Source organism: Topomyia yanbarensis, chromosome 2, assembly GCF_030247195.1.
Source record: "Topomyia yanbarensis strain Yona2022 chromosome 2, ASM3024719v1, whole genome shotgun sequence".
Taxonomy (NCBI): domain Eukaryota; kingdom Metazoa; phylum Arthropoda; class Insecta; order Diptera; family Culicidae; genus Topomyia; species Topomyia yanbarensis.
In genome coordinates, this window is record NC_080671.1 from 268,561,171 (window position 1) to 268,575,423 (window position 14,253).

The following is a 14,253-nucleotide window of genomic DNA, read 5'->3' on the forward strand; positions in this document are numbered from 1 at the left end:
TTCGGGGAACTACAACACTAAAGATGTAAAATAATCCTTATTATTAACTCACGAAAATTGTATTAATGATTTTGTGCGTCCAGTTGCATCATGCCCAAGTAATAACTGAAGTTTTATAGCACGCTACAAGTGCAATCTAAATTTTATCAGTGGCTATAAAACTATCATAAAACCACAATTGTTACTAGGGTGGAGCGCCGAAAATTTTTCAGCATCATATTAAAATTTCGTTTTTTTAAATCGTTCGATTTTTTTTGTGAATAATGTATCGGTTGAATAGCTGGGACCTTTGAGAAGACATTCTGATCATGAGCACGGTCGGAAAAAATCGTCGTGCGGCATCTCTACTATACAATTGGGAGAGATGCCCATCAAAATTATGAGTGATATGCCGCACTCGATGGCGGAGGATATGTAGCTAATATATATTTTTTTACACCTCGTAATGTCATTTAATGATAATTTGCGTCAGGTATAGGTTCTGGATAAGATATATCCACAATCCATAGTGACATATAGGATTATGAATCAATTATCTATATATTTAAACGGGCGATATGTATCTGAGTAATAGTTACTTCGGTTTATTCTTTAAAGTTTCAGGCACTAACATCAACGAGAGGTAAAAAATACTTTTGTTCACTATTTTTCAGTTTGTGATCACGGTGCGACGCCTCACCCGCAGAGGCGGCATCTCTCCCGCAATTATCTTTTTTAAAAATGTTCATTGATATTTAATGATTTTTTTTCATGTCAAATTTCATCATATATTGAATGATTTACTTTGATGCAGGACCGGTTTTTAGAAATGTGCGGCATCTTTCTCCATATTACCCTATGTACAGAAGACGGCAAAGGAGTATACACATTGTTTTGCCATAATATTTCAATAAAATTCAAACAGTATTTCCACAGAGAATACTAACATACTAACTGCAGAAGTAGCTATTTTCTTTTAAAAGTAAATAAGTAATAAAACCAAACATGGATGGGTAACGTCTGTGACACATCGGACATGTTGTTTGAAATCTAGTAATATTCAACAGAATCTTTAGATTCGAAATAACATGTTTCAATGGAAATTTTCAAATTATTCTTTGTTATAATTATAGTGGTTCGGAAAAGAACTATTGATGGTTGTGCTGAGTTTAAAGATCGTTGGATGCTGAAGAATTCTCAGCATGATATCATTGGTGTTGGTGTAGGTTATTAACCAGTTATAATTGTATCATGCGTTAAGTGTTGCAAATTTCAAATTAAACCACTGGATCAATCAAATGAAAAAATATGAACAGTCCGAAATATATCTCCCACTTTCTACATTCATGTTTTTTTACCATACAGAATAACACTTATCAGCACCAAAACTTTTTAAAATGTTCGAAGTAAGGTCATGACACTCCGGTTATGTCACAGACATTACCCACCCATCTTTTTTATTCAAACAAAAATTCAGAACAGTGAGCCCCAAACCACTGGTAAAGGTTGGTTTTGTTCTGCTCCACAATCGTTAATCGTGCCGAGAAAACCAGAACCTGCCCTTTTCAGGACGACCATTGATGATGAGTTTTGATTTGATATTCCTTCTCTCTCTTTTGTTGGCGCATCATATTTTTTTAAATTAAGCTACGACTTCCTTGAAAGCAACACACACTTTCCTAACCATTGGTTTGTTTTATTATGAAAGACACAATAGGTATGCCATGCTGGTTTTTTGGGAGACATAATAGTGGTTGAGGTCTGGAAGCACAGATCAATTTTGAAGTTCTGCGGACGACCTTCGTTGCAAACTGCTTTCGGGGAGCTTTCCATCCGGAGGATTTACGAACTGTTTGGCACAGGTCATAGCACGAAAAATTCTACTCCGCTACTGCCGATGCTAGCTAGTAGTATAACGACGGTCAAATGAGTGATGAGGAAAACCGACCGACCGTTGTACAGTCGCGCGAATAGTATCGCTCACTCGCTCGTTTTCGCGTCATGTGTCTTTCCATTCCTTTCTGCTACTAATACTAGTATGAACAAAATGAATATACGTCTTTCCCTAACCTTCCATCCAGTGACCAATATTGCCACACTGCTTTTCGCAATAGCCTTCCAACATTATTTTCAGTAAATGTTGCAGATTGGAGAGAAAAAAAAACATTTAGAAATTCCAAAAATATTCCCAAAAAACTATGTAGGGTAATTTCCATTGAGTGCCGCACTCTCTATATCTCGTATATAGGGTTAATTTTATACGGCAATATGATATTGTGAGTTTGTCTTTCGGGGAACTACAACACTAAAGATGTAAAATAATCCTTATTATTAACTCACGAAAATTGTATTAATGATTTTGTGCGTCCAGTTGCATCATGCCCAAGTAATAACTGAAGTTTTATAGCACGCTACAAGTGCAATCTAAATTTTATCAGTGGCTATAAAACTATCATAAAACCACAATTGTTACTAGGGTGGAGCGCCGAAAATTTTTCAGCATCATATTAAAATTTCGTTTTTTTAAATCGTTCGATTTTTTTTGTGAATAATGTATCGGTTGAATAGCTGGGACCTTTGAGAAGACATTCTGATCATGAGCACGGTCGGAAAAAATCGTCGTGCGGCATCTCTACTATACAATTGGGAGAGATGCCCATCAAAATTATGAGTGATATGCCGCACTCGATGGCGGAGGATATGTAGCTAATATATATTTTTTTACACCTCGTAATGTCATTTAATGATAATTTGCGTCAGGTATAGGTTCTGGATAAGATATATCCACAATCCATAGTGACATATAGGATTATGAATCAATTATCTATATATTTAAACGGGCGATATGTATCTGAGTAATAGTTACTTCGGTTTATTCTTTAAAGTTTCAGGCACTAACATCAACGAGAGGTAAAAAATACTTTTGTTCACTATTTTTCAGTTTGTGATCACGGTGCGACGCCTCACCCGCAGAGGCGGCATCTCTCCCGCAATTATCTTTTTTAAAAATGTTCATTGATATTTAATGATTTTTTTTCATGTCAAATTTCATCATATATTGAATGATTTACTTTGATGCAGGACCGGTTTTTAGAAATGTGCGGCATCTTTCTCCATATTACCCTATGTACAGAAGACGGCAAAGGAGTATACACATTGTTTTGCCATAATATTTCAATAAAATTCAAACAGTATTTCCACAGAGAATACTAACATACTAACTGCAGAAGTAGCTATTTTCTTTTAAAAGTAAATAAGTAATAAAACCAAACATGGATGGGTAACGTCTGTGACACATCGGACATGTTGTTTGAAATCTAGTAATATTCAACAGAATCTTTAGATTCGAAATAACATGTTTCAATGGAAATTTTCAAATTATTCTTTGTTATAATTATAGTGGTTCGGAAAAGAACTATTGATGGTTGTGCTGAGTTTAAAGATCGTTGGATGCTGAAGAATTCTCAGCATGATATCATTGGTGTTGGTGTAGGTTATTAACCAGTTATAATTGTATCATGCGTTAAGTGTTGCAAATTTCAAATTAAACCACTGGATCAATCAAATGAAAAAATATGAACAGTCCGAAATATATCTCCCACTTTCTACATTCATGTTTTTTTACCATACAGAATAACACTTATCAGCACCAAAACTTTTTAAAATGTTCGAAGTAAGGTCATGACACTCCGGTTATGTCACAGACATTACCCACCCATCTTTTTTATTCAAACAAAAATTCAGAACAGTGAGCCCCAAACCACTGGTAAAGGTTGGTTTTGTTCTGCTCCACAATCGTTAATCGTTAGAAAAATTCGGTGGTCAAAAACACTTCAAAGCCTCAAGGGAAACTTTTATTTAAAAAAATGTTCCCAAAATTTGGTCCTTCAGAACATTCATTTTACATTATAGATATTTTCGGAGGGACGGATTCAGAAAAAAATTTCGGGAGGGTTTGTGAAATTTCGATTCGATGCCTATATTTAGAAGGAGCCCCAAACCACTGGTAAAGGTTGGTTTTGTTCTGCTCCACAATCGTTAATCGTTAGAAAAATTCGGTGGTCAAAAACACTTCAAAGCCTCAAGGGAAACTTTTATTTAAAAAAATGTTCCCAAAATTTGGTCCTTCAGAACATTCATTTTACATTATAGATATTTTCGGAGGGACGGATTCAGAAAAAAATTTCGGGAGGGTTTGTGAAATTTCGATTCGATGCCTATATTTTGCTTTGACATAAGATCTCGATGTTTCATGCATTTTGAAATCTTTCGGCGTCAATAATTATAATTAAATTCCGATTAAAAACGGTTGTAATCCATCTAACAGTGTGATGATACATTTCTTATAACTCTTATTGCTTTCTTCGGGTATTATATCGATTAAGAACATTTAGAACTTGATGTTTCGCGAAGTTTTTGATAACACATACTACATGGGATAGTGGCAGGACTCAGAGAATCGCTAAAATTAGCATAGGACAATATTAGTGCAAGAAATCTCAAAGGTCAAACCAATTTAATGGAAAAGCGGAAAAACGGCCCATATAATAGAAATAAAAACGAATTATTGCTAATGCTCCGTTAATAACATATATAAATTCTTCAATCAATGCATTGTGTAGCGAAAACTGAATTTTCCTAAAGGGGTTATATATGTTGTGCTGAGTCAAAAAATTCGAAAAACAAATTTTCGAATAGATTTGAAGTTCATACTCAATAGCGTTTACTCAAATCCCTAACGCGGATGAGAACTAAGCATTGAAATTTCAGCTCTTGATATCTCACTTTCCTGAAGTGCATGCTTGCATAGTTCAAACTTTAGTTCGATATCGACTTTTTCTAAAAATGACTTCCCAGTAGTATCTTTGATTTGAATTATTATCCCTAATCCTAATGCCAAAGAACAAATAAAAAACTCCCGAAAACCTTAGGGAAAAACATTACCATTACTGGAATTTTCTTTTTCACGAAACTTTTCGATAACCTTCCGTCACATCTGTTAAAAAATTTCAATCACTTTAAAATTTCTTTTTTTTTTATTTCGACTATGTTAGTCACATTTTCTTTTTTACATTTTAACGACATTTAATTAGCTAGAGATTACTGGGTAGGGAAAGTTATGAAAATAAGAGCCATAGTACTCAAGTGAGAGCAAGGATGTGAAGTAAACAGATCGGAAAACTAGAAGTTCTATGAAGAGAGTGATAAGAGTTATGCAAAACGTATCATCGCACTGTTAGGTGGATTAAAAACGTTTTTATAAGAAAGTTCTCATAACTTCGAAACGAAAAAAGTGTAGTAGTCAGTTAATGTTTTAAATCAAATTATGCGCTCTAAAATAATCTTCAAGTTGTCCAAAGGGTACTTCAGTGTAAAATAAAAACTACAAAAGTTTTAGAAATAAAACCGTTTTTTAACCCTTCGGAAGTCGCGCAAGTGGCCCAATGAACGAGCAGCCGCTGGTGCGCCCACACAGTTTTGCTAGCTTTGTTAGCTGGCGGAAGGTTACAGAATACCCTGAAGCTTACATTTGGTTTTCTCGTGCAATGAAAATTACAAAAGCTAGAGCTTGCATGTCTTCAGCAAATTTGTTTAAAATGTGTTTCTCTACAACTTCTACATCGAACACTAAAGTTGTATCTTGAACCGTTAAAAAGTTCAATTTTAAAAATTGCTAAAATTAGAATCACCCTAGCATCTGTTTAAACAAAAAGAAGGGCATTGCAAAGTACAACAACTTTGCCAAACATGTTGTAAGGCTAAGTCATTTATTTTTAGCAAAAAGTTAAAATTGCTGCTAAATTTACATTCTAGACCACTGTGTTGTGGGAGCATATTGAATGATATTTTACACAGTATTAGAATCTGGACAAACGTCTTCTTTCGATTTCGAATTCTTCTGCATGTGTTCCAAAGAGTACCCAAAGATGTGTCTCTTGACAAGTCATCCACAAAGTGTCTCAAGAAGCTGTTCATTTTAACACGGCGTAAACTGTCAATTTGCTTTGTCAAATAGTATATTTTTCAAACAACTTGGTGTAAATGAAAATCTTTAGAAGCGATTTGTTTAGTTTCTTATACATCATGCGGCCCAATTCCAATTTTTGTAACGAGACACGATAGCCTTTGATATACTCTACAAAATCGTAGAACATCAGATTGCACTATCTCTTACCAGTGTATAGATAGGCGAATTACTTTGAATTAATTTTGCTCACTGGCGCCACCATGTTATGAAATTTTGCATTTTTCAAATTAGAGAATAAAGTATTTTTTGCTTCTCTACAACTTTGTAGAACATCTAAATGCTCTATCTCTTAGCGTTGTACAGATAGGAGCATTCCCTTTAAATTGCTTGGCTCATTACCGCCACCATGCGGAGAAATCCTGAAACTTTCCAGTGAAACCTAAAAGTCCTTTTATTTCTCTACAACTTTGTGGAACATCATAACTTTCTATCTCTCGTCATTTCAGAGATATATGAGTTTTTCCTAACCTTGCCCCACCTTTGCATGTGGGTCACATATATGAGATAAGCGGAGTACGCCCTTTGCGAATGTTAAGCAGCAGTATCCAACTTTAAACGTTAATAACTCTTTAACGGTTGGTTGGATTGTCTTGCAGTCTTCGACAAACTTGTTCAGCATATCTTCAAAAGCTTAACTCCTTCCTAGGTCCCTGTTTGGAAGTTTACAGCGACCTCTAGGGGCGATAATGTGAACTGTGAGTGTTTCCCCATACATTTTGGCCAAAAATCCCATACAAACTTTAAGCTCGTTGGGGGAGGGGTTAGGGTTAACCGATTTCGCTCAAATTTGGACAGTGTCATTTTTTCATGATTTGGAACGACGCTAGGGGGTGTAGATTAGCAATTTCAACAATGGTCGTTTTATTGTCACCCTAATATACAGGTATACCTCGATAGTACGTACACCTTCGCTTCGTTTAGTGTACGTACTATCGAAACGTACGTACTATCGAATCACAAAAATAAATTTCAAAATATTACTTTTTATGTTTAATATTGCATGAAAACTTACAAAAATAAGATTTATCACTGAATAAATCCCCATATTAGTGATAAACTGTTCAATCCCTGTGTACTTGGTTTTAGAAGAACGGTTTGCTAAAACCAGAATGGTTGAAAATGGCATGTAAAAGCATTTCCTCGCACTTATTATTTGTAATAAAAAACCGAAAGGATTAAGATGCCTCTGAATATCGTAGGATATTCGATAGTTATTGATAAATTCTTTGAATTTGGTAGCATTTCCGCGAGCGCGATGCCATTGACAACATATTGTTTGTCTATACCTTTATTTTTTTGGTCGCAAAACGGATATTTAAATATATTTGCAATGGCGATGAAATTTTAAATATATTTTATGACAACATATGAGCTTAAAGATATATAAAGCATAGTTCCCTGTCATACCGTCATCCTTGAACCATGCAAATATGTTGAATACTTCCTTTAATTGCTCGCACAAGTTTCGCAAAAGAAGTATAGAGGGGAAAAGGCTCGTGTAGCTGTGTTTGTCCAGATCTGTAAGTCATATTAGTCTCCATCAAATTCGCTGGGCGTGCTTGATCCGAATCTTAGCCATTCCATTCAAAACTTAGTATCTCCTAGAATGTAATGAATACAGCACTCGCATTTTATGTGCATAATATTTGAAAATCAATTAGCAAAAATCGTGTTATAATTGCTCTAGATAGTATACCTTAAAAGTTACTAAAATCATTTTTGGTCTTCAGAAAAATTACTTTGAATTTTACCGGTTACTTCGAAGCTAGCAATACTTTTCTGATACTTGTGAGACACCGTACATAAAGCATGCAAAAGTTTTTGGTCAAACTTTCCTAATTTTGTGAAGTTAACTATGAGTTTTAGAAATTTACTTGAGGTTCGTTGTAATTTATTTGTTTGAAGTAATATTGCAAAGCTTGAAGACACCCCGTGATGTTTGAATTTTTTTCCATGAATCCTTTAAATACTCTTGAAATTTCGTAAACTTTCCAGCAGTTCTAAAGATTTCGATCAAGATCGTAAAATTTTTTGAAGTTCGCAGAATTACCCTGAGTTTGGTAAAAAATGAGTGAATATCGTGAACACTCTGCTGTTTATGTAAAATGTTTGAGTGCATGAAAATTCTCTGAAGTTTGAAGTATTTTCCTAAATTTTATACAACCGGAGAATTGTCATCCTTAAAGCTCATTGAGATTCTCTAATGTTTGACAAAAAAACTATGAATGATAGGAATATCGTACAAATTGTCTGTAGTTCTAAGGATTTCCTTGTAAGTTAGCAAGCTCCCAAAAATTATAAGACTTTCAAGATACTTGTAGGACGTCCCTAAAATTCGTAGGATTCTTTTCATACTAGGTAGAATTTCATGATGCATTTATGGTTTACTTAAACTTTGGAATACTTTGCTGGAGTTTGCAGAACTACTCTGAGTAGCACAGAACCCTTGACATAACGTCTCTAAAGTATGCAGAAGTAACATGGAACTCGTGAAACTTCTATAAAATGTGTCGCATTTTGTTGAAAATTACAAAATCAAGCAAAAAAAAATTGTTGGTAGGTGTAAGTACTATCGAGGCAAAATGTACGTACTAACGAGGGTACGTACTAACGAGGGTACGTACTATCGAGGTATACCTGTATTCCAATTCAGTGAAATAAAAACATATTGTATTTTATTAATAAGAACGACGCCATATTTTACGAAAAAAATTGCCTATACATTACATCTAATCAGAAGTCCAGTCTCAACCGGCACAGAATTATTGAACATTAGAAAAACTGCAAAAATGTATTATTTGTAGCATACAGCAGAAACAATTTTTAAAAATAGGGGGTTTTACGGACAAAATATCCCAAAACTCTAACTTCTGCATTCTTCAAGAAACAGATGTATTATCATTTAAAAACTAAGATTGCTCCCTTTAAAAATGAATGAAGTGTAATTTTCTAAATGCTAGTTCGAAAGTTCTAGCATTTAATATATTTTCCTCTAATATTTTGCCAAAGAGCCAATAGCAAAAACTTCAATTGAAGTGAACGGGAGTCAAACTATGTGGTATTTGGCAACAAAAGCTTCAAAAAAGCTACAAAATAGTGGTATCCAACGGGAAAAAACGATCGGAAATGGTGAGTGAAGCTAAGCAATCATGTGAAAAAAATTCACCACCCAGAGGCCAGACTCGAACCCGCAACCTTTGAGACTCCGGCCCAATGCACTAACCCTTATGCTATCCCTGGGTATGGTGACATCCCAGAAAGAACATATGATTATCCCACTGGCGACGGTGATCGTACCCTGCCTGCAAAGCGAGGAATCACACACAACGGCAGCTGATCACCCCAACACATTTGATCTATTTAATTTCCCCGCTAGATACCAAGGCCCGGGTTTTTATAATCGTCTGATGTCTAATTTTTAGTTCATTACCCATCGTACTTCGGTGGGTGACAGAGCTAATGAAGACTGTCGATTTCTGGTCCCTTGCCCAGTGAACAGAGGTATGACGGGAGCGAACCCGCCCGTTCGAATTAAACTAATAATTCAATTTTTTTTGGTCTTTTGGCTTAAGTGCCAATACCTTATTTAGGACTGGTGGTATCCAACGGGGAAAAACGATCGGAAATGGTGAGTGAAGCTAAGCAATCATGTGGGTGGTGAATTTTTTTCACATGATTGCTTAGCTTCACTCACCATTTCCGATCGTTTTTCCCCGTTGGATACCACCAGTCCTAAATAAGGTATTGGCACTTAAGCCAAAAGACTAAAAAAATTGAATTATTAGTTTAATTCGAACGGGCGGGTTCGCTCCCGTCATACCTCTGTTCACTGGGCAAGGGACCAGAAATCGACAGTCTTCATTAGCTGTCACCCACCGAAGTACGATGGGTAATGAACTAAAAATTAGACATCAGACGATTATAAAAACCCGGGCCTTGGTATCTAGCGGGGAAATTAAATAGATCAAATGTGTTGGGGTGATCAGCTGCCGTTGTGTGTGATTCCTCGCTTTGCAGGCAGGGTACGATCACCGTCGCCAGTGGGATAATCATATGTTCTTTCTGGGATGTCACCATACCCAGGGATAGCATAAGTGTTAGTGCATTGGGCCGGAGTCTCAAAGGTTGCGGGTTCGAGTCTCGCTTCTGGGTGGTGAATTTTTTTCACATGATTGCTTAGCTTCACTTACCATTTCCGATCGTTTTTCCCCGTTGGATACCACCAGTCCTAAATAAGGTATTGACACTTAAGCCAAAAGACCAAAAAAAAAATTGAATTATTAGTACAAAATAGTCTTGACTGAAAAATATTAGGACCTAATTTGGTAGAAAATTATAGTAAATTTGAATGGAAGTACGCGAAAAAAAGTTATGTAGCATTATGCTATATTTCATCTTAAGGAGGAAAATTTGGTAAAAAGCAAAATTTCTCACTAAAGTGAAATTTTTTTGGTAATACCAGTCTTTGCACTTGAGGGCACAAATCCTTATTTCTTACACAGTTGCGTTTTGGCTTCGCCTCATCAGAAACCGACACTAAATTTTTGTCGGAATAGATTAGCGCCGGCTTGACGCAAATCCATTAAAACTAAAACACACTTTGTGTTTCAATCGAACGACTGATCAAACGTGATGTCCCGTCCGAGCAGAAGTTCTATTTATGCCGATAAGACACAGTGAATCCGAGAATTGTCTTGGCTTAGCAGGCCTATGCGAAAGCACTATGCTATATTTCACCCTAAGGAGGAAAATTTGGTAAACACCAACATTTCCCACTAGGGTGATCACGTGTTTACCAAATTGATATCGAAAACGATTCATAATTTCATAAGATCTAACAGAAATTGAGAGAAGTGATTCACTTTTAAATTGGATTTAAGAGTAAACATGTATTGTTTTTAAATGATCTAATAATTTTGTCTTTATTTGGATCTTGCATTTTATGTATTTGAAATGGTTAGTTTGTGAAGTTTTACTTAGAAGTATAAAATAACTTGTGCAAAAGATGTCGTAAAAATACTAGCGTCAAAATATTTCGGACACAGCTAGATTTTCTATCATTATCAATTAGAATAATCAAAAATTATCACTTTATCATTTTCTTTTGCGGTGCGGTGGCGGTAAAACCGCGCGGTAAAAGCTCATCCCGAACCGCATCTGCGGGAAAAAGTGTCTCACCGCACCGCAGATCTTGCGGTGCGGGTGCGGTAAATACCGCGCGGTTGCGATAATTACCGCAACCGCGACGAACCCTAGCTTCAACTGAGGTTTGCTAACTCTTCCCGCAGCGCGCTATTTACATCGCATCACCCCTAGTGGTAGCAGCCCTGTCAAAAAAAATGCGGACGAACATGGTCAGGCGATTTAAAAAGTTTGACGTTTGACTCAACTCGCCTGTGCTAATTGCCCCTCGGAACAAATGCAATTTGCGAATGCGATTTAAAGGCAATTTCAATACTTAGACAAATTTTCTGTCGGTTGAAATGGACTTGGTTGTTTTTCACATTTTTCAAACATGGCGGTTCATGTTTGGTTTAAGCTTAAATTTTTTTTTTGAACAATTGGTGTGTTTTCACTTGTACTTTGTTTGTCTAGTGCACTTCATTTATCCAACGAATGTGGGAAATTGTGGAATCGTGTGTATGTATAGTAGAACAAGATCTCTGACCTAAAGTCTTAATGAACGTCAGATTGTGATAAGTTTTGAAGTGAAATACCAATTTCACCATTGATTCTTCCTATAATTTGGTGGTGATTACCTAGTATACTGGTAAGTATATGTGAGTAGATAATGAATCCGAAAATAAGCATTATTTTTAATTTTCATATGAAGCAATTTAGGGCGATTAAATGGCGCGTTCCGTGGGCGATTTGGGGGCGATTTAAGGGCGGGTTGGACGGCAAAAAAATGACGGCTGCAAATCGCCCAAATGTTGCATTTGAAATAGCCCCCTAATTGCCAGCAATTTGCTGGCAAATTGAAGGGCAATTAGAGCATCCGAGTTGGCAAATAGCCCCCCATTAGCCAGAAACTTGCCCTTTTTGACTGGGAGTGATCAAATGCAGCACTCATCGCAGCGCATTGTCAACATGCATGATTGCTACTGCTGTTCTTTGCGGTCCGACATTCGACAGGAGAATGAAGTCGCTCGAGGAATGATATTCTTTAAATAGTCGAAGATGACGTAATTCATAAAAGCGTAGTGTGCTGGGTGCTCAAATCTGTCATACGAGACGCTATAGGCACGATGTTACTTGTCTGGAAAAAGAGCAACAACTGATTCAAACAGGCACGCGGCACATTTATTTATAACTTTTCGTGTTCGTTTGAATCGCTAAGCAGCTCCATATTGACGGTTCTGCCGGGAATAGATTGACTAATGTATGGGAGCTTTCACGTTTTCGAGATCTGTTCATATCTGCTTGTTTTTCAATAGTGTGCTATTGAAATACAAAAACACTATAGCAATAAAACATAATTTCAGTTAATTCCGAATTGTTTGGTGATAACCAGGCGAAAATCCGTTCATAAATAACAAAGTTATTAGCGTTCAAAATAGTGACGCAAAAATGTCACATCGTTTGATTTTAGATTTTAGAATGACACCCTGCCCCAGAGAGTGCAGTTAAACATTTTCAATGTCAAAATCAAGGAAACTTATTGTTCGGAAACATTTTCAAGCAAGAATATGATAACAATACTCTTATTTCCAGGATGTTCGCTTTTTTGTAGCTCGGAGTCACAGTTTCGTTCTGGCTGGCTATGACATTCACATTTATTGAGTCTGTTTCTCCCTCTCAGGAGTGGGACATCTCACCCGCAATTCTGATGCAGCATCTCTCCCAGTTGTAGGGGAGAGATGCCGCACGACGGCAATTCCTCTGAAATTATAGATGACCGTGCTCAAGATTAGAATGTTTTCTAAAAGGTCCCAACTATTCAACTAACACACGGAAAAAAATCGAACAATTAAAAATAAAACAAAAAATATTGCGGTTCTGAAAATTTTTAGTACTCCGCGGCTAGATGTACTATGTACATAATCATTAATAAAAAATTTGTGGGTTATTAATTAGGATTATTTTACATCTCGAGTATTGTGATTCTTCGAACGACAAGCTCGCAATTTCATATTACCGTGCACAAGTGACTCTATATACGAGAAATAGAGAGTGCGGCATCTCAATCGACGCGACATCTCTCCTGAAATTACACTATAGATCCTTTCGCAAAAAATACTTACCAGCGTACTTGATCTAGATGGTTTCTTCTCCAATATGGTAATGCCTTGATACTTAAACGGCTTAGAAAATTCGATGAACTCAGCCCTCTCTGGGTTGATCGTAAGAGGTGCTACTATTAAATCAGCACGTTCTGCTACCAGTTCACCAATCAAACCATTCCACTCTTTCTTGACACTTGTACCAATTCCTGTTGTGTGATTTTTGAGCTGATAATGACCAAATTGACCATCAGGAGATAACGCCAAATCGAAGGTGAAATTTATACGTAACGCAAGTGCTTTCAATAAGTCAATACAGTAACCTTTGCAGCAAAAGTCGTTTTCTGAAATCAAAATTACGGTTGGAGCACACAATAACATGTTTTCTCGTTTTTTAAAGAGCTAATAGACAACCTTTCCTATGTGAGATGAAACTCCAGACTCATCGTTATTTGCATGCCTTAATTCTTTTCAAATTTCATCTCAAACAGTAAATGGCCACCCGAATTGAATTAGAATGTTGCTCTACACTACAAAAACAAACTTTTACGTTTCTACTGCAAACTACAATGTAACTGACTTCTACACTAAAAAAGTTAGGTGGTTATGTATCCTAACAACGAAAAATCGATTCTTTCCATGCATTGACACTTACCGTCATCAGAGGTTACTTTACGCCACGGGGGCTATTTTTGGCCAAAATTAAAGAATGATACTTGAGTTCTAGTTCAAATTTAACGTTATATTTTGACAAAAACAAAACATAGTATTATTCGCTGGTTCAATACAAAGCCTTTTGATTATTGAGAAAATGAATTAATACGTACACGTATTCAAAATTTGCAAAAAAAGCCTGTAAAAATTGTAATTTTTCAAAACGTTTTAATCGTATTTGTTTATAAATGTAAATTGGAAACACCTATAGTAATCCAAAATGATAATTTGTTCTGAAATTAAGAAAATTGAGAAAATGCAAAATTGGAAATGAAAAGCAAAAATAGAAATTGTAACGAATGCATGATA

The 14,253-nt window shown here is 36.0% G+C and overlaps 1 protein-coding gene across 6 annotated transcripts in view; it reads right to left on the reverse strand.

The window, feature by feature from the left end:
* The window catches only part of LOC131683143 (glutamate [NMDA] receptor subunit 1), a 1,648,542-nt gene that overhangs the window by 700,311 nt on the left and 933,978 nt on the right, over positions 1–14,253 (reverse strand). For all 6 annotated transcript variants that reach the window (XM_058964975.1, XM_058964972.1, XM_058964973.1 and 3 more), the window contains one exon: positions 13,252–13,574. In XM_058964975.1, the coding sequence (XP_058820958.1) occupies positions 13,252–13,574 (323 nt within the window). The remainder of the gene's footprint in view (positions 1–13,251; positions 13,575–14,253) is intronic.